The sequence below is a fragment of the Papio anubis genome, chromosome 20, assembly GCF_008728515.1.
Source record: "Papio anubis isolate 15944 chromosome 20, Panubis1.0, whole genome shotgun sequence".
NCBI lineage: Eukaryota > Metazoa > Chordata > Mammalia > Primates > Cercopithecidae > Papio > Papio anubis.
Genome location: NC_044995.1, coordinates 8,595,387 through 8,620,042, shown reverse-complemented (window position 1 = coordinate 8,620,042; position 24,656 = coordinate 8,595,387). Strand labels below are relative to the sequence as shown.

Here is a 24,656-nt window from a genome sequence, read left to right as displayed (position 1 = left end):
CACTGCACTCCAGCCTGGGCAACAGAGCAAGACTCTGTCTCAAAAAAAAAAAAAAAAAGACTGATTGGATGGATGGAGGTGCCAATGACCATGAGGGGGACCTAGGAAGGAGGGTGGGCTACAAGGAACAAGGGATGAGCTGTTTCCCACACACAGCCTATGCAGTGACTACAGAACATTCTGGGGTGTGGACGAGCAGGGAGTTATGCAGGCATTTTGACGTAATCGCAGCTAATATGACGCAGTGCTGCTAGCCAGATGCGTACTAGTTCATCTTGCACAATTTCTTTTCCAGATACCCCACCTGGTGGCCCGTCCTCACTTGGGAACCAGTCAACATGCCTTCTGGAAGCCTCTCCTGTCACTCCAAGAAAAGGTGAGCCTCAAGCCATGTACCTACATGTATTCGTCTACACAGAACAGAAGACCCCATGGAGTGTAGGCCAGGCACAAATGCATGATTGAGGAACTCGTGGGGTGGATTAATGACACCATCAAAGGGACAGTTTCCTCCTATGTTTCAACTCATCAACCTTTCCATGTCCACATTTTGTCCTGACACTTGTCACCTCATGGCTGAAAGATGGCTACCAAACCATCTCATACAAGCAAGGGCAACAAGGGAGGCCTAAAAGGCCAGTATGGTGGCTCACGCCTGTAACCCAAGCACTTTGGGAGGCCAAGGCAGGCGGATCACCTGAGGTCAGGAGTTCAAGACCAGCCTGGAAAACATGACAAAACCCTGTCTCTACTAAAAATACAAAATTAGCCAGGTGTGGTGGAGCACATCTGTAGTCCCAGCTATTCAGAGGGTGAGGCAGGAGAATCACTTGAACCTGGAAGGTGGAGGTTGCAGGTCAAGTTGAAGGTGAAAGTCTCGCTCCATTGCCCAGGCTGGAATGCAGTGGTGCGATCTCGGCTCACTGCAACCTCCACCTCCTGGGTTCAAGCAATTCTCCCGTCTCAGCCTCCCAAGTAGCTGGGACTACAGGCACGCACCTTCTTTGAGCCAGATGAGGAGTGCTTTACCTCATGAACTCATCAGAGGTTGCTGATGAGTCCTCCACAAAACTTCCATTCCTCTCCCCTAGATCCCCAGGAAGCCTACAGAGACTATGTCCGCAGGAAATTCCGGCTCATGGAAGACCGCAATGCGCGCCTAGGGGAATGTGTCAACCTCAGCCACCGGTACACCCGGCTCCTGCTGGTGAAGGAGCACTCAAACCCCATGCAGGCCCAGCAGCAGCTTCTGGACATAGGCCGGGGACACACGAGGACCGTGGGACACCAGGCCAGCCCCATCAAAATAGAGACCCTCTTTGAACCCGACGAGGAGCGCCCCGAGCCACCACGCACTGTGGTCATGCAAGGCGTGGCAGGGATAGGCAAGTCCATGCTGGCACACAAGGTGATGCTGGACTGGGCGGACGGGAAGCTCTTCCAAGGCAGATTTGATTATCTCTTCTACATCAACTGCAGGGAGATGAACCAGAGTGACACGGAATGCAGCATGCAAGACCTCATCTCCAGCTGCTGGCCCGAGCCCAGCGCGCCTCTCCAGGAGCTCGTCCGAGTTCCTGAGCGCCTCCTTTTCATCATCGACGGCTTCGATGAGCTCAAGCCTTCTTTCCACGATCCTCAGGGACCCTGGTGCCTCTGCTGGGCAGAGAAACGGCCCACGGAGCTGCTTCTTAACAGCTTAATTCGGAAGAAGCTGCTCCCTGAGCTATCTTTGCTGGTCACCACACGGCCCACGGCTTTGGAGAAGCTCCACCGTCTGCTGGAGCAGCACCCCAGGCACGTGGAGATCCTGGGCTTCTCTGAGGCAGAAAGGAAGGAGTACTTCTACAAGTATTTCCACGACACAGAGCAGGCGGGCCAAGTCTTCAATTATGTGAGGGACAACGAGCCTCTCTTCACCATGTGCTTTGTCCCCCTGGTGTGCTGGGTGGTGTGTACCTGCCTCCAGCAGCAGCTGGAGGGTGGGGGGCTGCTGAGACAGACATCCAGGACCACCACGGCGGTGTACATGCTCTACCTGCTCAGTCTGATGCAACCCAAGCTCAGGACCCCACGCCTCCAGCCCCCACCCAACCAGAGAGGGTTGTGCTCCTTGGCGGCAGATGGGCTCTGGAACCAGAAAATCCTATTTGAGGAGCAGGACCTTCGGAAGCATGGCCTAGATGGGGCGGATGTCTCTGCCTTCCTCAACATGAACATCTTCCAGAAGGACATTAACTGTGAGAGGTACTACAGCTTCATCCACTTGAGCTTCCAGGAATTCTTTGCAGCTATGTACTATATCCTGGATGACGGGGAGCGTGGGGCAGGCCCAGACCAGGACGTGATCAGGCTGTTGACCGAGTATGGGTTTTCTGAAAGGAGCTTCCTGGCGCTCACCATCCGCTTCCTGTTTGGACTCCTGAACGAGGAGACCAGGAGCTATCTGGAGAACAGTCTATGCTGGAAGGTATCACCGCACATCAAGAGGGAACTGTTGCAGTGGATCCGAAGCAAAGCTCAGAGCGACGGCTCCACCCTGCAGCAGGGCTCCTTGGAGTTCTTCAGCTGCTTGTACGAGATCCAGGAGGAGGAGTTTATCCAGCAGGCCCTGAGCCACTTCCAGGTAATCGTGGTCAGCAACATCGCCTCCAAGATGGAGCACATGGTCTGCTCCTTCTGTGTGAAGAACTGCAGGAGCGCCCAGGTGCTGCACTTGTATGGCGCCACCTACAGCGCTGACGGGGAAGACCGGGCGAGGTGCTCTGCAGGAGCGCACACACTGCTGGTGCAGCTGTAAGTATCCCTGGGGCTGCTCAGATTCATGCCTTTTTTTTTTTTTTTTTTTCTCTGTTGCCCAGGCTGGAGTGCACTGGCGTGACCTTAGCTCACTGCAACCTCCGCCTCCCGGGTTCAAGAGATTCTCCGTCTCAGCCTCCCAAGTAGCTGGGACTACAGGTGCCACCATGCCTGGCTAATTTTTGTATTTTTAGTAGAGACAGGGTTTCACCATGTTGGCCAGGGTGGTCTTGATCTCTTGACCTCATGATCTGCCCGCCTTGGCCTCCCAAAGTGCTGGGATTACAGGCATGAGCCACGGCACCCGGCCCACGCTTTTTTTTTTTTTTTTTAAATGAAGTCTCTCCCAGTGTCCTAGGCTGGAGTGCAGTGGCGCGATCTCGGCTCACTGCAGCCTCTGCCTTCTGGGTTCAAGCGATTCTCCTGCCTCAGCCTCCTGAGTAGCTGGGGTTACAGGTGCTCATCACCATGCCGGCATAATTTTTGTATTTTTAGTGGAGACGGGGTTTCACCATGTTAGCCAGGCTGGTCTTGAACTCCTGACCTCAAGTGATCCACCCGCCTTGGTCTTGAGGTTCATGCTCTTAACCAGTGCCTCTCAGCTAGGGGTGATTTTGCTCTGACATTTGGCCATGTCTGGAGACATGTTTTCTGGTGGTCACAAGTGGGAAGCAAGTAACACTTCCCACAACTGGGAAGCAAGTAACACTACTGACATCTAGTGGGTAAAGGCCAGGAATGCTGCAAACATCCTGCAGTACACAGGACAGTCCCTCTGGCCCCGAAGTGTCAATAGTGCCACAGCTGAGACTAAACACCACCCACTGGGACTAAATTGAGGTTGATGTCCGGGAGAATTTATTCAATCAACAAATATTACTAAGTCCCTTTTTCTTGAGAGAGTCTGGCTCTGTCACCAAGGCTGAAGTGCAGTGGCACGATCTCAGGTCACTGCAACCTCCCCCTTGCGTGTCTCAGCCTCCCGAGTAGCCGGGACCACAGGAGTGTGCCACCACACCCAGCTAATTTTTGTATTTTTTAGTAGAGACGGGGTATCATCATGTTGGCCAGGCTGGTCTTGAATTCTTGGCCTCAGCCTCCCAAAATGCTGGGATTATAGGTGTGAGCCACCACACCCAGCCTCTATGTCCCTTTTATCTGTGGACCCAACACTGTTCTGTAGACAGAAGACTGTGTGAATAAGCCAATGCTCCCAAGAGAGCACGCATCCTAATGAGAACGGAGACAGATAATAAAGAAACAAGTAAACCAACTAATTAATGATTAGGAGTTTCAGATAGAGTCAGGTGCAGCCTGGACAACATAATGAGATCCCCATCTCCAAAAATATAAAATAAATTAGCTGGGTATGATGGTGTACACCTGTAGCCCCAGCTTCTCAGGAGGCTGAGGCGGGAGGATTGCTTAAGCCCGGGAGGTCGAGCCTGCAGTGAACCATGATCTCACCATGCACTCCAGCCTAGACAACAGGGCAAGGCCCTCAAAAAAAAAAAAAAAAAAAAAAGTTAAAAGATAGCATGCTTTGGCCGGACATGGTGGCTCATGCCTCTAATCCCAGCACTTTGGGAGGCGGGCGGATCACCTGAGGTCAGGAGTACGAGATCAGCCTGGCCAAGATGGTGAAACCCCATCTCTACTAAAAATACAAAATTACCTGGGTGTGGTGGCTCATGCCTGTAATCCCGGCTACTCTGGAGGCTGAGGCAGGAGAATCGCTTGAACCCAGGAGGTGGAGGTTGCGGTGAGCTGAGATGGCACCATTGCACTCCAGCCTGGCCAACAAGACCAAAACTCCGTCTCAAAAAAAAAAAGATAGCATGCTTCATAAATGGTAAAATGACATGCAAAGGCCATCGTTGTCAAGCACCCAGTAACACCAGAAAGTGGCCTGTCTTTCCTTCAAGCAGACCAGAGAGGACCGTTCTGCTGGACGCCTACAGTGAACATCTGGCAGCGGCCCTATGCACCAATCCAAACCTGGTAGAGCTGTCTCTGTACCGGAATGCCCTGGGCAGCCGGGGGGTGAAGCTTCTCTGTCAAGGACTCAGACATCCCAGCTGCAAACTTCAGAACCTGAGGTGAGTGCAGGCTGGTCTGGGGGTTTCAGGTGGTCCCCACCGTGGCCTCTCTTGGGGCTCAGTCACAAAGGTTCTATCACAGGATGGTGTATTCATTGGCTACGGCTGCCATAAAAAAGTGCCATAAAGCTGGGTGTGGTGGTTCACGCCTGTAATCTCAGCATGTTGATAGGTCAAGGTGGGTAGATCACTTGAGGTCAGGAGTTTGAGACCAGCCTGGCCAACATGGCAAAATGCCATCTCTACGAAAAATACAAAAATTAGGAGGGCTGTCATCCCAGCTGCTTGGGAGGCTGAGGTGGGAGAATCGCTTGAACCTGGGAGGCGGAGGTTGCAGTGAGCCGGGATCGTGCCACCGCACTCCAGCCTGGGTGATATGGTGAGACTCCGTCTCAGGGGAAGAAAAAAAAAAAAAGTGCCAAAGACTGGGTGGCTTCACCCCATAAATGTATTTTCTCAAGGCAGGTTGTGGGGGTGCTGGAAGTCCAAGACCAAGCCGTGGGCAGATTAAGTTCTTCTGAGGTCTCTGTCCTGGGTCTGCAGATCACTGCCTTCTGTCTTCATGTGGTCATCCTGCTGTGTGGGTCTCCACATTTTTTTTTTTTTTTAAATTTTTAAGACACTCATATGCTCTGTCACCCAGGCTGGAGTGCAGTGGCACAATCATGGCTCACTGCAACCCCAAAATTTTGGACTCAAGTGATCCTCTTGCCCCAGCATCACGAGTAGCTGGGAAAACAAGTGTGTGCAACCACACCCAGCTAATTTTTGTATTTTTTTGGAGGGATGGGGTTTCACCATGTTGCCCACACTGGTCTCAAACTCCTGGCCTCAAGTGTTCCTCCCTCCTCAGCCTCCTTAACTGTTGAGATTACAGGTGTGAGTCACTGTGCCTAGCCAAATTTTTTTTTTATTTTTTAGTTTTTGAGATAGTCTTGCTCTGTAGCCTGGGCTGGAGTGCAGTGACACGATCTCGACTCACTGCAACCTCTGCTTCCCTGGTTCAAGCAATGCTCCTGCCTCAGCCTCCCGAGTAGCTGGGACTACAGGGGTGCACCACCACACCCAGCTAATTTTAGTGTTTTTAGTAGAGATAGGATTTCATTGCATTGGCCAGGCTGGTCATAAACTCCTGACCTCAGGTAGTCTACCCACCTCGGCCTCCCAAAGTGCTGGGATTACAGGTTTGAGCCACTGCACATGACCTTGAATTTCTTTAAGGGCAAACTTTGTGAGTGTATTTGACTACAAAGCAACAAAACATTTTATATTATTCTTGTTGCTTTCCATGACAGGTAAAATTTATCATATACAATATGATATTTTGAAATAAACATATTGGCCAGGTGTGATGGCTCACACTTTCCCAGCACTCTGCCAGCACTTTGGGAGGCCAAGGTGGGAGGATCACTTGAGTCCAAGAGTTCAAGACCAGCCTGGCCAACATGGAGAAACCCCATCCCGTCTCTACTAAAAAATACAAAAATTAGTCAGGCGTGGTGCTGGGCACCTGTAATCCCAGTTGCTTGGGAGGCTGAGGCAGGAGAATTGCTTGAACCCAGGAGGTGGAGATTGCAGTGAGCTAAGATCACACCACTGCACTCCAGTCTGGGCAACAAGAGCGAGACTCTGCCTCAAAAAATATATATAAAATATATTAAAAATAAACTCTCGGCCGGGCGCGGTGGCTCAAGCCTGTAATCCCAGCACTTTGGGAGGCCGAGACGGGCGGATCACGAGGTCAGGAGATCAAGACCATCCTGGCTAACACGGTGAAACCCCGTCTCTACTAAAAAAATACAGAAATCTAGCCGGGCGAGGTGGCGGGCGCCTGTAGTCCCAGCTACTTGGGAGGCTGAGGCAAGAGAATGGCGTGAACCCGGGAGGCGGAGCTTGCAGTGAGCTGAGATCCGGCCACTGCACTCCAGCCTGGGCGACAGAGCGAGACTCCGTCTCAAAAAAAAAAATAAAAAAAAAAATAAATAAATAAATAAAAATAAACTCTCTCAGCTAAAAGATAAATATTTTTTTCTTTCTTTTTTTTTTGGAGGCAGTGTCTTGCTCTTGTTTCTCAGGCTGGAGTGCAACGGCACGATCTCAGCTCAGTGCAACCTCCGCCTCCCAGGTTCAAGCGATTCTCCTGCCTCAGCCTCCTGAGTAGCTGGAATTACAGGTGCCCGCCACCACACTCGACTAATTTTTTTATTTCTTTAGTAGAGACAGGGTTTTGCCATGTTGGCCAGGCTGGTTTTGAACTCCTGACCTCAGGTGATCCACCCTGTTCAGCCTCCCAAAATGCTGGGATTACAGGTGTGAGGCACCACGCCTGGCGATAAACTCTTAAAAAAAAAAAATAGCTGGACATGGTGGTGTGCACCTGTAGTCCCAGCTACTCAGGACACTGACGTGGGAGGTTGCTTGAGCCCAGAAGGTTTAGGCCCCAGTGAGTCATGATGGCGCCACTGCACTCCAGCCTGGAAAACAGAGTGAAATGCCATCACACGAGGTGGCTCACACCTGTAATCCCAGCACTTCCGGAGGCCAAGGCGGGTGGATCACCTGAGGTCGGGAGTTCGAGACCAGCCTGGCCAACATGGTGAAACCCCATCTCTACTAAAAATACAAAAATTAGCCAGGCGTGGTGGCACACGACTGTAATCCCAGCTACTCAGGAGGCCAAGGCAGGAAAATCGCTTCAACCCAGGAGGCAGAGGTTATGGTGAGCTGAGATCGTGCCACTGCACTCTAGCCTGGGTGGCAGAGAGACTCTGTCTCAGGGAGAAAAAAAAAAAAAAAAAAGCAAAAGAAAATAATCCACAAAACTGGTGCAAAGGACATGACCAGCTCCTTTCTCCTCTTTTCCACCCCAGGCTGAAGAGGTGCCGCATCTCCAGCTCAGCCTGTGAGGACCTCTCTGCAGCTCTCATAGCCAATAAGAATTTAACAAGGATGGATCTCAGTGGCAATGGTGTTGGATTCTCAGGCATGACGCTGCTTTGCGAGGGCCTGCGGCATCCCCAATGCAGGCTGCAGATGATTCAGTGAGTCTCTATCCCCGAGAGCAACTTCTTAAGCTCATTGTCTCCTGGGGCATGAAATACCACACAATGCTGGTAATCCTCAAATCTCCACCTTTAAATCAGGGCTGGCCCTTAACCCCATGACCTAAGACCCTGGCCCTGGACTCTAGGCTCTTTAGAGGACCTCCTTCTGCCCTCCTCTGACTCCATACTCAATTCCACATGAGGAAGAGTCCCTGGGGCCATCCCCCACCTTTTCTTTTTCTCCCCGGAGACGGGGTCTTGCTATGTCGCCCAGGCTGGAGTGCAGTGCGTGATCTCAGCTCACTGCAACCTCCACCTCCTGGGTTCAAGTGATTCTCCTGCCTCAGCCTCCCAAGTAGCTGAGATTACAGGCACCCACCACCATACCCAGCTAACATTTTTGTACTTTTAGCAGAGATGGGGTTTCCCCATGTTGACCAGGCTGGTCTTGAACTCCTGACCTCAAATGATCCACCAATCTTAGCTTCCCAAAGTGCTAGAATTACAGGCGTGAGCCACTGCACCCGACCTACAATTTTTTTTTTTTAAATCAGCCAGGCATAGGCCGGGAGTAGTGGTTCACGCCTATAATCCCAGTACTTTGGGAGGCCAAGGTGGGCAGATCACCTGAGGTCAGGAGTTTGAGACCAGCCTGGCCAACATGGTGAAACCCCATCTCTACTAAAAATGCAAAAATTAGCTGGGTGTGGTGGCGGGCACCTGTAGTCCAGCCTGTAATCCCAGCTACTCGAGAGACTGAGGTATGAGAATCACTTGAACCCAGGAGGTGGAGGTTGCAGTGAGAAAAGATCACGCCACTGTACTCCAGCCTGGGTGACAGAGCGAGACTCCACCTCAAAAAAAAAAAAAAAAAAAAAATTAGGCAGGTATGGTGGTGCACACATGTATTCCAGTTACTCAGGAGGCTGAGGCAGGAGGATCACATGAGCCCGGAGGTCGAGGCTTCACTGAGTTGATATCACGCCGCTGAACTTCACCCTGGGTGACAGAGCAAGAACATTTTCCGAAATAATAAGATAAACAGGCTGGGGCATGAGTGATCAGGACACAGAAAAGCAAGATGGCGCCCCCCTTCAACCTCTCTTTCTTTTTTTTTTTTTTTTTTTTTTTTTTATGAGACGGAGTCTCGCGCTGTGTCACCCAGGCTGGAGTGCAGTGGCACGATCTCGGCTCACTGCAAGCTCCGCCTCCCAGGTTCAGGCCATTCTCCTGCCTCAGCCTCCGAGTAGCTGGGACTACAGGCGCCCGCCACCACGCCCGGCTAGTTTTTTGTATTTTTAGTAGAGACGGGGTTTCACCGTGTTAGCCAGGATGGTCTCGATCTCCTGACCTCGTGATCCGCCCGCCTCGGCCTCCCAAAGTGCTGGGATTACAGGCTTGAGCCACCGCGCCCGGCCGACTACAACCTCTCTTTCCTCCCAAGGTTGAGGAAGTGTCAGCTGGAGTCCGGGGCTTGTCAAGAGTTGGCTTCTGTGCTCAGCACCAACCCACATCTGGTTGAGTTGGACCTGACAGGAAATGCACTGGAAGATTTGGGTCTGAGGTTACTGTGCCAGGGACTGAGGCACCCAGTCTGCAGACTACGGACTGTGTGGTGAGTTCTTCCTGGGGTCAACTATAATAAAATGGAAAATCTCTTCATATTGAATGACGGTATTAAAAATGCATCCACAGGTTGGGTGCAACAGCTCACACCTATCATCCCAGCACTTTGGGAGGCCGAAGAGGGCAGATCATCTGAGGTCAGGAGTTTGAGACCAGCCTGGCCAACATGGCAAAACCCCGTCTCTACTAAAGATATAAAAATTAGCCAGGTGTGGTGGCACATGCCTGTAATCACAGCTACTCAGGGGGCTGAGGCAAGAGAATCACTTGAAGCTGCGAGGCAGAAGTTGCAGTGAGCCAAGATCACGCCATTGCTCTCCAGCCATGGTGACAGAGTGAGACTCCATCTCAAAAAACAAAGTAGAATGGTAGCTGCCAGGGCCTAGAAGAGGAGGAAATGGGGAGTTACCATTTAACAGGAACAGAGGTTCCATTTGGGAAGACGAAGAAGTTCCAGAGATGGGCCGGGTGTGGTGGCTCACACCTGTAATCCCAGCACTTTGGGAGGCCGAGGCGGGCGGATCACCTGAGGTCTGGAGTTTGAGACCAGCTTGACCAACACGGAGAAGCCCCGTCTCTACTAAAAATACAAAATTAGGTGGGCGTGGTGGTGCGTGCCTGTAATCCCAGCTACTCAGGAAGCCGAGGCAGGAGAATCGCTTGAACCTGGGAGGTGGAGGTTGCGGTGAGCCAACGTCGTGCCATTGCACTCCAGCCTGGGCAACAAAAGCGAAACTCCGTCTCAAAAAAAAAAAGAAAGAAAAAGTTCCAGAGATGGATGGCGGTGATGGTTGCCCGATACCACGAAAGTACTTCGTGCCAATGAGGCACAGTCAGCCCTCTGTGTCCATCGGTTCTGCATTCGTGAATTTCATCAACTGTGGATCAAAACTATTCGGAAGGGCCGGGCGCGGTGGCTCACGCCTGTAATCACAACCCTCTGGAATGACTTGAGCACAGGAGCTCAGGAGCAGCCTGGGAACCCGTGAGACTTCATCTCTACAAAAAAATAAACATAATTAGCTGGGGTGGGTGGTATGTGCCTGGAGTCCCAGGTATTCAGGAGCCTTGGAGACCAAGGCTGCAGTGAGCTGTGATCAAGCCACTGTACCCCAGCCTGGGTGACAGGGTGAGACCCTGTCTCAAAAAATATATAATAACATAAAAAGTAAATGTAATTGTGGTCAAATACATGCAACATAAAATGTACCATCTTCCCCAGTTTTGTTTCTTGTTCTGCCCCAGTCTGATTTGCAGGAACCATCTTGAACTTTTTTTTTTTTTTTTTTTTTTGAGACAAGGTCTCATTGACTCACAAAAGCTTGAGTGCAATGGTGTGATATCAACTTTCTGAAGCCTCGACCTCTGGGGCTCAAGCAATCCTCCTGCCTCAGCCTCCCAAGTAGCTGGGACTACAGGTGCATGCTACCACGCCAATCTAATTTTTCTTTTTGTTTCCTTTTATTTTTTAAATAGAGACAGGGTTTCACCATGTTGGCCATGTTGACCAGGCTGGTCTGGAACTCCTGGGATCAACCAGTCCTCCCGCCTCAGCCTCCCAAAGTGCTGGGATTACAGGTGTGAGCCACCGCCATGGCACCCAGCTAGCACTTATTATTTATTACCCTTTTTTTTTTTTTTTTTTGAGACAGAGTCTCGCCCCGTGGCCCAGGCTGGAGTACAGTGGCACTCCATCTCAGCTCACTGCAATCTCCACCTCCCAGGTTCAACGATTCTTGTGCCTCAGCCTCCCGAGTAGCTAGGATTACAGATGCCTGTCACCACGCCAGCCAATTGTTGTATTTTCAGTAGAGACAGGGCTTCACCATGTTGGTCAGGCTGGTCTTGAACTTCTGACCTCAGGTGATTCGCCCACCTCGACCTCCCAAAGTGCTGGGATTATAGTCATGACCCACTGTGGCCGGCCTATTTTCTCCCTTTTCTTTTTTTTTTTTTTCCTCTTTAAGAAAAAGTCTCGCTCTGTCACCCAGGCTAGGCTGGAGTGCAATGGCGCAATCTCAGCTCACTGCAACCTTCACCTCCCAGGTTCAAGCAATTCTCCTGCCTCAGCCTCCCAAGTAGCTGGGATTACAGGCACCCACCACCACGCCCAGCTAGTTTTTTTGCATTTTTAGTAGAGATGGTGTTTCACCGTGTTGGCCAGGCTGTCTCAAACTCCTGACCTCAGGTGATCTGCCCGCCTCGGCCGCCCAAAGTGCTAGGATTACAGGTTTCTATTTATTTTTAGTTGCTTTTCTTTTTTTGAGACGGAGTCTTGCTGTGTTGCCCAGGCTGGAGTGCTGTGGCGTGATCTCAGCTCGCTGCAACCTCTGCCTCCTGGGTTCACGCCATTCTCCTGCCTCAGCCTCCAGAGTAGCTGTGACTACAGGCACCCACCACCATGCCTGGCTAATTTCTTTTTTTTGTATTTTTAGTAGAGACGGGGTTTCACCGTGTTAGCCAGGATGGTCTCGATCTCCTGACCTCGTGATCTGCCCGCCTCCCAAAGTGCTGGGATTACAGGTGTGAGCCACCACGCCCGACTGGAGTCTATTTATTTTTAATAGTAGGCATCCTAATGGGTATGAGATGCTATCTCACGGTTTTGATTTGTATTTACCCAGTGATTACTGAGATTGAGCATCTTTTCAGGTGCTTGTTGGCCATCTGAACACCTTCCTTGAAGAAATGTGTATTCAAGCCTTTTGCTCATTTATTTTTATTTATTTATTTATTTTTGAGATGGAGTTTCACTTTTGTTGCCCAGGCTGGAGTGCAGTGGCACGATCTTAGCTCACGGCAACCTCTGCCTACCAGGTTCGAGTGATTCTCCTGCCTCAGCCTCCCGAGTAGCTGGGATGACAGGCATGTGCCACCACGTCCAGCTAATTTTTTGTATTTTTAGTAGAGACTGGGTTTCACCGTGTTAGCCAGAATGGTCTCGATCTCCCAACCTCAGGTGATCCACCTGCCTCGGCCTCCCAAAGTGCTGGGATTACAGGCATGAGCCACTGTGCCCAGTCTAATTTTGTATTTTTAGTAGAGATGGGGTTTTTCCATGTTGCTCAGGCTGGTCTTGAACTCCCGACCTCAGATGATCCGCCTGCCTCGGCCTCTCAAAGTGCTGGGATTATATGTGTGAGCCACCACGCCCGGCCCTTTTGCCCATTTTTAAATTGGGTTGTCTGAAAATGCATTACTGTTAAGACCGGGGGCTTGGACACAGTGGTTCACGCCTGTAATCCCAGTCCTTTGAGAGGCTGAGGCAGGCGTGTCACCCAAGATCAGGAGTTCGAGACCACCCTGGCCAACATGGCGAGAAACCCTGTCTCTACTAAAAGTCCAAAACCTAGCCAGGCGTGATGCCACACTCCTGTAGTCCCAGCTATTTGGGAGGCTGAGGCAGGAGAATCGCTTGAACACGGGAGGTGGAGGTTGCAGTGAGCTGACATTGCACCACTGCACTCCAGCCTGGGCAACAGAGTGAGACTCTGTCTCAAAAAAAAAAGAGCAAGCAAGCCTCCATAATGCTTGTTGAATTGGACTTTGTGCAGGCTGAAGATCTGCCACCTCACTGCTGCCGCCTGTGAAGAGCTGGCCTCAACTCTCAGTGTGAACCACAGCCTGAGAGAGCTGGACCTGAGCCTGAATGAGCTGGGGGACCCCGGGGTGCTGCTGCTGTGTGAGAGCCTCAGGCATCCCACGTGCAAGCTCCAGACCCTCCGGTGAGTCCCGTTTTGCTCACCACGCTAGGAGTCCCAAACCATGAACGCAGCCCTCTCACCTGGGATCACGGAGGCCAGGTTGCCTCTGCTCCTAAACTCTAGCTACTACATCAGCCTTTTTTTTTGAGACAGAGTTTCACTTTGTCATCCAGGCTGGAGAGCAGTGCCGCGATCTCGGCTCATTGCAACCTCCACCTCCCAGGTTCAAGCAATTCTCCTGCCTCGGCCTCCCAAGTAGCTGAGATTACAGATGCCCGCCCCCACGCCCAGCTAGTTTTTTGTATTTTTAGTAAAGATGTGGTGTCATCGTGTTAGCCAGGATGGTCTCGATCTCCTGACCTCATGATCTGCCCGCCTTGGCCTCCCAAAGTGCTGGGATTGCAGGCATGAGCCACTGCACCCAGCCTACCTTAGTTTTTTAAAAGGATTTTTCTGGCCAGGCACAGTGGCTGACACCTGTTAATTCCAGCACTTTGGAAGGCCAAGGCAGGAGGATCACCTGAGGTCAGGAGTTCGAGACCAGCCTGACCAACATGGTGAAACAGCCTGTCTCTACTAAAAAGAGAAAATTAGCCAGGCATGGTGGTGCATGCCTATAATCCCAGCTACTCAGGAGGCTGAGGCAGGAGAATCACTTGAACCCAGGAGGTGGAGGTTATGGTGAGCTGAGATCGCGTCATTGCACTCCAGCCTGGGCAACAAGAGCAAAATTCCGTCTCAAAAAAAAAAAAAAAAAAAAGGGGGGATTTTTCTGACACACGGCCCTTTGCACAAGCAATTCTTGTTCCCTGGCATGCCTTCTGCTCTCTGTCCCCTCTTTGCCCAGAGAAGTTCAATTTTTCTTCTGAACACTCTTTGTATTTCTTTGAGACAGGGTCTTGCTCTGTCGCCAGTACTGGAGTGCAGAGGTGTGATCATATCTCACTGTACCCTCGACCTCCTGGGCTGAAGCCATCCTCCCATCTCAGGCTCCTGAGTAGCTGGGACTGCAGGCACACGCCACCACACCTGGCCAATGTTTCCTTTTTTTTTTTTTTTTTTTTTTGAGACAGAGTCTTGCTCTGTCGCCTGGGCTGGAGTGCAGTGGCGCCATCTCGGCTCACTGCAAGCTCCAACTCCTGGGTTCACGCCATTCTCCTGCCTCAGCCTCTCGAGTAACTGGGACTACAGGTGCTTGCCACCACGTCCGGCTAATTTTTGTATTTTTAGTAGACGGGGTTTCACCGTGTTAGCCAGGATGGTCTCGATCTCCTGACCTCGTGATCTGCCCATCTCGGCCTCCCAAAGTGCTGGGATTACAGGTGTGAGCTACCGTGCCCGGCCAATTTTTACTTATTTTTTGTAGGGACAAGGTCTCGATTTGTTGCCTAGGCTGGTGTCAAACTCCTGGCCTTAAGAGATCCTCTGCCCTTGGCCTCCCAAAGTGCTGGGATTACAGGTGTGACCCATTACACCCAACTGGACACCTTTTCTAATCCCTAGCTAAGATCTGGCTTCCTAGATTGATGATCCTACATGACCTCATACTTCCCCTCAGCCTCATTTATTGAAATTTGAAGGCTGGGTGAGGTGGCTCATGCCTGTAATCTCAGCACATTGGGAGGCCAAGGTGGGAGGATGGCCTGAGGTCAGGAGTTCAAGACTAGCCTGGCCAACATGGTGAAACCCCGTCTCTACTAAAAATATAAAAATTAGCCAGACGTGGTGGCGGATGCCTGACGTTCAGGTACCCAGCAGGCTTAGGCAGAAGAATTGCTTGAATCCGGGAGCCAGAGGTTGCAGTGAGCTGAGATTGTGCCACTGCACTCCAGCCTGGGCGGCAGAGAGAGACTCCATCTCAAAAAAAAAAAAAAAAAAATTTGTAATTCGTGTATATGTGTGTGTGGTGGCATTCCACAAGTGTAGGAGCTATGCCCACTGTATCTCCCAGTGACTAGTACAAGACGTGGGTAGAGGTGCTAAAAAATACACATTTTGTGTATTTTTTTTATCAAGGCACCAGCAAAAAACAACAACAACAAAAAATCACACACGCGGCTGATGCCTGTAATCCCAGCACTTTGGGAGGCCAAGGTGGGAGGATGACCTGAGGTCAGGAGTTCAAGACTAGCCTGGCCAACATGGTGAAACCCCGTCTCTACTAAACATATAAAAATTAGCCGGGCATGGTGGCAGATGCCTGATGTCCAGGTACCCAGGAGGCTGAGGCAGAAGAATTGCTTGAACCTGGAAGCCGGAGGTTGCAGTGAGCTGAGATTGTGCCACCGCACTCCAGCCTGGATGACAAGAGTGAGACTCCATCTCAAAGAAAAAAAATTGTCATTCGTGTATATGTGTGTGTGGTGGCATCCACAAGCGTAGGAGCTATGCCCACTGTATCTCCCAGTGACTAGTACAAGACGTGGGTAGAGATGCTCAAAAATACACATTTTGTGTATTTTTTTTTTATCAAGGCACCAGCAAAAAACAAAAAAAAAATCACACATACGGCTGGGCACGGTGGCTCATGCCTGTAATCCCAGCACTTTGGGAGGCTGAGGAGGGCGGATCATGAGGTCAAGCGATCGAGACCATCCTGGCCAACATGGTGAAACCCCATCTCTACTAAAAATACAAAAATTAGCTGGGCATGGTGGTATGCGCCTGTAGTCGCAGCTACTAAGAAGGCTGAGGCAGGAGAATCACTGGAACACAGGAGGCGGAGGTTGCAGTGAGCCGAGATCGTGCCACTGCACTCCAGCCTGGGCGATATTGCGAGACTCTGTCTCAAAAAAAAAAAAAAACTGTAGATGGGAGGCTGCGGCGGGTGGATCACCTGAGGTCAGGAGTTTGAAACCAGCCTGACCAACATGGTGAAACCCCGCTTCTACCAAAAATACAAAAATTAGCCGGGCATGTTGCCACATGCCTGTAATCCCATCTACCTGGGAGACTGAGACAGGAGAATCGCTTGAGCTAGGGAGGTAGAGGTTGCAGTGAGCCGAGATTGCACCATTACACTCCAGCCTGGGCAACAAGAGGGAAACTCCATCGCAAAAAGAAAAAAAACTTTTTTTGTACAAACAAGTTGTCGGTTGTCCAGACTGGTCACAAACTCCTGACCTCAAAGAATCCTCCAGCCTCAGCCTCCCAAGATGCTGGGATGACAGGCATGAGCCAGGGCACCTGGCCTGATTCTTTTTTTTTTTTTTTTTTTTTTTTTGTAGACAGAGTCTAGTTCTGTCGCCCAGGCTGGAGTGCAGTGGTGCGATCTCGGCTCACTGCAAGCTCCACCTCCCGGGTTCACGCCATTCTCCTGGCTCAGCCTCCCGAGTAGCTGGGACTACAGGCGCCCACCACCGTGCCCGGCTAATTTTTTGTATTTTTAGTAGAGACGGGATTTCACTGTGATCTCAATCTCCTGACCTCGTGATCCGCCCGCCTAGGCCTCCCAAAGTGCTGGGATTACAGGCGTGAGCCACCGTGTCCGGCTTGGCCTGATTCTTAGTTGCTTCCTTCTGTCCTTTTATTCCTCCCTTCCTCTCGTCTTCCTACTTCTGTCTTCTTTTTCGTCTCTCAAGGGTAGAGACTGAGTCTGTCCCTCTGTCTGCAACCAGCACAGGGCTTGACACAGGGTCCTCCCAGCAGATGTTTGCAGGAGGAACGCCTCCCCTCTGCCCTAGCATCCTGTCTTTGCAGGTTGGGCATCTGCCGGCTGGGCTCTGCCGCCTGTGAGGGTCTCTCTGCGGTGCTCCAGGTCAACCACCACCTTCGGGAGCTGGACTTGAGTTTCAACGACCTGGGAGACTGGGGCCTGTGGTTGCTGGCTGAGGGGCTGCAACATCCCACCTGCAGACTCCAGAAACTGTGGTGAGCACTGGGGAGGGACGGGCTGGCGGTGGTCACATTTGGACGGTGGAAGTGCTTTCTCATCCTTCATTTTTCTATTTATGAACTATCCTGCTTCACGACAAAAGAGTCAGGTAGCAAGAAGAGAGGTGGAATGAAAAGACAGGAAGTTTTTCTGAACTTATTCTGATGTGGGGATGCTGCCAGACTTAAAACTGTAAAAATTTAAGGCTGGGAGCGGTGGCGCACGCCTGTAATCCAAGCTACTTGGGAGGCTGAGACAGGAGAATCGCTTGTACCTGGGAGGTAGAGGTTGCAGTGAGCAGAGATCGTTTCATCACCTCCCAAAACAGGCAACAAGAGTGAAACCTGTCTCAAAAAAAAAAAAAGTTTAAATTCAAAAGGTAAAAGGCCGAGGGTGTGATTGGCTCAAGCCTGTAATCCCAGCACTTTGGGAGGCCGAGGCAGACGAATCCACAGGTCGAGTGGGAACCATCCTGGCTACCACAGTGAAACCCGTCTCTACTAAGCTAAAAAGCTAGCGAATTGAGGTGGTGAGCGCCTGTAGTCCCAGCTACCGGGTGGCTGAGACAGGAAGAATAGAAGTGAACCGGAGGCGGAGCTTGCAGTGAGCTGAGATCCGGCCACTGCACTCCAGCCTGGGCGACAGAGCGAGACTCCGTCTCAAAAAAAAAAAAAAAAAAAAAAATTAAAAAAAAAGAGACTGGGCACAGTAGCTTAATGCCTGTAATCCCAGCACTTTGGGAGGCCCAGGCAGGTGAATCAACTGAGGTCAGGAGTTCAAGAGCAGCCTGGCCAACACGGTGAAACACCATCTCTACAAAAATACAAAAATTCACTGGGCATGATGCCACATGCCTGTAATCCCAGCTACTCGGGAGACTGAGGCAGGACAATGACTTGAACCCAGGAGGCAAGATTACAGTAAGCCAAGATCGCACCACTGCACTCCAGCCTGGGAGACAGAGCAAGACTCTGTCTCAAAAATAATAATTCAGGCCAGGCGCGGTGGCTCATGCCTGTAATCCCAGCACTCTGGGAGTCTGAGGTGGGTGGATCATGAGGTCAGGAGTTCGAGACCACCTGGCCAACATGGCCATCTTTATTAAAAATACAGAAATTAGCCGGGTGTGGTGGCAGGCACCTGTAATCCCAGCTACTCAGGAGGCTGAGGCAGGAGAATCGCTTGAACCCAGGAGGTGGAGGTTGCAGTGAGCCGAGATCACACCATCGCACTCCAGCCTGGGCAACAGAGCAAGACTCTGTCTTGAGAAAAAAAATAATCAGCCAGGCGCGGTGGCTCACGCCTGTAATCCCAGCACTTTGGGAGGCCGAGGCGGGCCGATCACAATGTCAGGAGATCGAGAACATCCTGGCTAACATGGTGAAACCCCGTCTCTACTAAAAAATACAAAAAAATTAGCCAGGCGTGGTGGCGGGCACCTGTAGTCCCAGCTACTTGGGAGGCTGAGGCAGGAGAATGGCGTGAACCCGGGAGGCAGAGCTTGCAGTGAGCGGAGATTGCGCCACTGCACTCCAGCCTGGGTGACAGAGCAAGACTCTGTCTCCAAAAAATAAATAAAAAATAATAATTCAATCTGGTACTCTGTAAATTCCAATCAAATGTTGTGACTTTCGCCCTCACCTTTCTGCCAGGCCAGCTGTAGCCCTAATCTGAAGGATTAAGAATGGGATGAGGCGCCGGGCGCGGTGGCTCAAGCCTGTAATCCCAGCACTTTGGGAGGCCGAGGCGGGCAGATCACGAGGTCAGGAGATCAAGACCATCCTGGCTAACATGGTGAAACCCTGTCTCTACTAAAAAATACAAAAAACTAGCCGGGCGCTATGACGGGCGCCTGTGGTCCCAGCTACTCGGGAGGCTGAGGCAGGAGAATGGCGTGAACCCGGGAGGCGGAGCTTGCAGTGAGCTGAGATCCGGCCGCTGCACTCCAGGCTGGGCGACAGAGCGAGACAACGTCTCAAAAAAAAAAAAAAAAAAAAAAAAAGAATGGGATGAGGCATCAATCTAGTTTATTTGGGGTTTGTTTTTTAAAAGCAAAAACAAAAACAGGGTCTCACTCTGTCACCCTGGAGTGTACTGGCACGATCTCGGCTCCCTGCAATCTCCGCCTCCCAGGTTCAAGCAATTCTCCTGCCTCAGCCTCCTGAGTAGCTGGGATTATAGGCGTACACCATCTAGCCCAGATAATTTTTTAAAATGTTACCGAGGCTGGGCGTGGTGGCTCATGCCTATAATCCCAGCTCTTTGGGAAGCCAAGGTGGGTGGAATAGCTTGAACCTGGGAGGCGGAGGTTGCAGTGAGCTGAGATCGCGCCACTGCATTCCAGCCTGGGCAACGGAGTGAGCCTCTGTCTCAAACAAAACAAAAATAAAAGGATACAAAAATTAGCCAGGCGTGGTGGTGCACGCCTGTAATCCCAGCTACTCGGGAGGCTGAGGCAGGAGAATCACTTGAACCTGGGAGGCGGAGGTTGCAGTGAGCTGAAATCTCACCACTGTACTCCAGCCTGGGCGACTCCAAATAACATAAGTAGCACCTGATGTTTACCTTAACCGACTTCTTATCTTCACCAGGCTGGATAGCTGTGGCCTCACGGCCAAGGCGTGTAAGAATCTTTACTTCACCCTGGGGATCAACCAGACCTTGACCGAGCTTTATCTGACCAACAACGCCCTAGGGGACACAGGTGTCCGACTGCTTTGCAAGCGGCTGAACCATCCTGGCTGCAAGCTCCGAGTTCTCTGGTGAGGGATGATGACCAGTTCTTTCTAGAGGAGGCTGGACATTGGGCTGGGAGCATGAGGGTAGATAAGCTGGATGGACAAATACTTTCTGCACTGGTGTGTGCAATTAGGGGGCACACAGATGAGGCCAAATATGACCTATGTCGTCTACCGGCTGTGTGACCTTGGATGATTTCCTTGTCTGTCGAAGGGGACCATCGTGGCTTGCCGATTGCACTGGAGGTCACTGTAAGTCCAGTGAGAATCCAGAATTACTCTGCCTGGGTTCAAATTCCAATTGCTTTTTTTTTTTTTTTTTTTGGATGGGATCCTGCTGTCGCCCAGGCTGGAGTACAGTGATGCAATCAAAGTTTAGGCTGGGTATAGGGGATGGCGCCTGTAATCCCAGTACTTTGACAGGCTGATTTGGGAAAATTGCTTGAGCTCAGGAATTTGAGACCAGCCTGGGCAACATGGCAAAATCCCATCTACACACACACACACACACACACACACACACACACACACACCCCAGGTGTGGAGGCACACACCTTTAGTCCCAGTTACTCAGGGGGCTGAGGTGGGAGGACTGTTTGAGCCCAGGAGTTCGAGGCTGCAGCGAGCCATGATTACGCCACTGCACTCCAGCCTGGGTGACCAGGCAAGAACTTGTCTCAAGAAAATATAGGTTGGCCGGGCGCGGTGGCTCATGCCTGTAATCCCAGCACTTTGAGAGGCTGAGGCGGGAGGATCATGAGGTCAATAGATTGAGACCATCCTGGGCAACATGGTGAAACCCCATCTCTACTAAAAATACAAAAATTAGCTGGGCATGGTGGTGTGTGCCTGTAATTCCAGCTACTCAGGAGGCTGAGGGAGGAGAATCACTTGAACCCGGGAGGCAGAGGTTGCAGTGAGCTGAGATCGTGCTACTGCACTCTGGCCTGACGACAGAGTGAGACTCTGTCTCAAAAAAAAAAAAAAAAGAAAGAAAACAAGAAAAAAAACACCAAGGCAGGCAAATCACTTGAGGCCAGGAGTTCAAGACCAGCCTGGCCAACATAGTAAAACCACATCTTTACTATAAATACAAAAACTTACGGCTGGGAGGGTGGCTGTATACAAAAATTACCCGGGCATGGTGGCACGTGCCTGTAATCCCAGCTACTTGGGAGGCTGAGGCAGGAGAATCGCTTGAAGCTGGGAGGTGGAGGTTGCAGTGAGCCGAGATCATGCCACTGCATTCCAGCCTGGGCAACAGAGCGAGACTCCATCTCTGAGAAAGAAAAAAAAAAATAAGAGACAAAAATGGAGACCATAGTTGCATCTTCATAAGGCTATGATAAATTATGAGTTGGCCAGGTGTGGTGGCTCACACCTGTAATCCAGCACTTTGGGAGGCCAAGATAAGCAGATCACTTGAGGTCAGGAGTTCCAGACCAGCCTGGCCAACGTAGTGAATCCCTGTCTCTGCTAAAAACACAAAAATTAGCTGGGCATGGTAGCACGCACCTGTAGTCCCAGCTACTAGGGAGGCTGAGGTGGGAGGATCCCTTGAACATGGGAGGTGGAGGTTGCAGTGAGCCGAGATCGCACTGCCCCACTCCAGCCTGGGTGACAGAGTGAGACTCAGTCTCAAAAAAAAAAAAAAAAAAAAAAATTATGGCCAGGTGCAGTGGCTCACGCCTGTAATCCCAGCACTTTGGGAGGCCGAGGCAGGGAGATCACAAGGTCAGGAGATCAAGACCATCCTGGCTAACACAGTGAAACCCTGTCTCTACTAAAAATACAAAAAATTAGCGGGGAGTGGTGGTGGGAGCCTGTAGTCCCAGCTACTGGGGAGGCTGAGGCAGGAGAATGGCGTGAACTAAGGAGGCGAAACTTGCAGTGAGCCGAAATGGTGCTACTGCACTCCAGCCTGGGCAACAGAGCGTGACTCTGTCTCAAAAAAAAAAAAAAAATCTTAAAAAAAATTATGCAAGTTAACACAGCTTGGGGACTTGTGTGTAGCACGCGATAAGCCTACTTTCCAGCAGCGTTGGGTGGAATTTCTGGAGGATCATGGAATGGTCTTACCACGACACTGCACAATAGATACTTAAGGCTTATTAACTGAATGCCACAGTTGTGGGGCTGGAATAATATCAACTCTTGTGTCCACAGGTTATTTGGGATGGATCTGAATAAAATGACCCACAGTAGGTTGGCAGCGCTTCGAGTCACAAAACCTTATTTGGACATTGGCTGCTGAATGGTCCTGTCTGCTGGCTCTCCCCCTGAGATCTGGACAGACGAAGATGGGAGGGTGTTCGTCACCCCCCACAGCATAATGATCAGACTCCTTCCTAGAGACAGACTCATGCAGATTAAGATCAAAAGTCCCTCTGCCTGAGATCAAATTAATGTTTGATGGAGCTGGCCGGGCACGGTGGCTCATGTCTGTAATCCCAGCACTTTGGGAGGCCAAGGTGGGCGGATCACGAGGTCAGGAGATCGAGACCATCCTGGCTAATACGGTGAAACCCCATCTCTCCTAAAAAATACAAAAAATTAGCCAGGCGTGGTGGCGGGCGCCTGTAGTCCCAGCTACTAGGGAGGCTGAGGCAGGAGAATGGCATGGACCCGGGAGGCAGAGCTTGCAGTGAGCTGAGATCGTGCCACTATACTCCAGCCTGGGTGACAGAGTGAGACTCCGTCTCAAAAAAAAAAAAAAAAAAAGTCAAAAGTCCCTCTGCTTGAGATCAAATTAATGTTTGATGGAGCTGGCCGGACGCAGTGCCTCATGTCTGTAGTCCCAGCACCCAGCACTTTGGGAGGCCGAGGCGGGTGGATCATGAGGTCAGGAGTTCAAGATCAGCCTGGCCAAGATGGTGAAACCCCATCTCTACTAAAAGTAAAAAAAATTAGCCAGGTGTGGTGGTGGGCGCCTGTAGTCCCAGCTACTCGGGAGGCTGAGGCAGAAGAATCGCTTGAACCCGGGAGGTGGAGGCTACAGTGAACCGAGATCGCGCCACTGCACTCCAGCCTGGGTGATAATGGGACTCTATCTCCAAAAAAAGAGAAAAATTTGACGGAGCTTTAAGGGATGACCAACTATGAGAGGTTTGATGGCCCCAACAGGAGGGGTAAAAGCCCAACAGGGGGCCAGGTGCGGTGGTTCATGCCTGTAACCCCTGTACTTTCGAAGGCGGAGGCAAGATGGCTGCTTAAGTCCAGGAGCTCGAGACCAGCCTAAGCAACATAGCAAGACTCCACTATTACTAATTAGCCAACTACTATTAATTAGTACAATTAATTACCCAGGAGTAGCAGCACATGCCTGTAGTCCCAGCTACTCCGGGGACTGAGGTGGGAGGATTGCTTGAGCCCAGGAGGTCGAGGCTGCAGTGAGCTCTAACTGCACCACTGCGCCCCAGCCTGGGCAACAGAAGGTGCCCGAGCAAAATGGCCAGTAGGGGCCCTCAGAGGGCCACAAGCCCTGCCAAGCCCTGGCTGCATCAGGACATAGTAATATTTGAGCTCTGGGGTGGGTGCCACTGCCATCTAGTGGACGACACTAGGAATGCATGCCAACATCCAGTAAGGGTCGCACAGGACAAAAGCACTTGGTCCAAAGGCATACTGTGCCAAGTTGAGGAAAGCCTATTCTCAAATGTCACAGGATACATGGGGCACTCAGCATTTGCGAAGAGACTGGTATGCAAGCTAACCCTCAGAATGCTTGTTATGCCAACAGCCCTGACCCTCCCTTAATGGAGGGGATAATTCCTGCAATCTTAACGTGGCAGGCATGTCAGGATGGCCCCCTGCCTGGAATTCACTGGGCCCTGCCAAAAACTGACACCTACAAGGCCATGTGTAGGCTAGCCGTAACCTATTACACACTGTGCTTTCAACAAAAATACAGAGCCCACCAGGTGCGGTGGCTCAGGCCTATAATCCAAACACTTTTGGAGGCTGAGGCAGGCAGATCAGCTGAGGTCAGGAGTTCGAGACCAGCCTGGCCAACATGGTGAAACCTACTAAAGATACTGAAATTAGGCTGGGCGCAGTGGCTCATGCCTGTAATTCCAGCACTTTGGGAGGCCAAGGTGGGCGGATCACAAGGTCAAGAGATCAATACCATCCTGGCTAACACGGTGAAACCCCATCTCTAATAAAAATACAAAAAATGAGCTGGGTGTGGTGGTATGCACCTGTAGTTCCAGCTGTTGGGGAGGCTGAGGCAGGAGAATCGCTTGCACCTGGGAGGCAGAGGTTGCAGTGAACCGAGATCACGCCGCTGAACTCCAGCCTGGGTGGCAGAGTGAGACTGCGTCTGGGGAAAAAAAAAAAAAAAAAAGCCAGGTGCGGTGGCTCATGCCTGTAATCCCAGCACTTTGGGAGGCCAAGGAGGGCAGATCACCTGAGGTTGGGAGTTCAAGACTAGCCTGACCAACATGGAGAAACCTCATCTTTACTAAAAATATAGAATTAGCTGGGCGTGATGGTGCATGCCTGTAATCCCAGTTACTTGGGAGACTGAGGTAGGAGAATTGCTTGAACCCAGGAAGTGGAGGTTGCCATGAGCCGAGATCGTGTCACTGCACTCCAGACTAGGTGACAGAGCAAGAACTTGTCTCAAAAAAAAAAAAAAAAAATAGCTGGGCGTGGTGGTGGGCGCCTGTAGTCCCAGTTACTCAGGAGGCTGAAGCAGGAGAATCATTTGAACCCGGGATGCAGAGGTTGCAGTGAGCTGAGATCGTGCCACTGCACTCCAGCCTGGGCAA

At 51.1% G+C, this 24,656-nt stretch overlaps 1 protein-coding gene across 14 annotated transcripts in view; it reads left to right on the top strand.

Annotated features, from left to right (window-relative positions):
- Positions 1-22,446, top strand: part of NLRP12 (NLR family pyrin domain containing 12) — a 32,090-nt gene extending 9,644 nt beyond the window's left edge. For 3 of the 14 annotated variants that reach the window (XM_009195255.4, XM_031659003.1, XM_009195259.3), the window contains exons 2-10: positions 296-376; positions 1,092-2,796; positions 4,725-4,898; positions 7,769-7,939; positions 9,387-9,557; positions 13,123-13,293; positions 16,972-17,142; positions 19,738-19,908; positions 22,051-22,446. In XM_009195255.4, coding sequence (XP_009193519.2) covers positions 296-376; positions 1,092-2,796; positions 4,725-4,898; positions 7,769-7,939; positions 9,387-9,557; positions 13,123-13,293; positions 16,972-17,142; positions 19,738-19,908; positions 22,051-22,138 — 2,903 coding nt within the window. In that variant the 3' untranslated portion in view covers positions 22,139-22,446. 14 annotated transcript variants of the gene reach the window in all.
- The last annotated feature ends 2,210 nt before the right edge of the window (positions 22,447-24,656 follow it).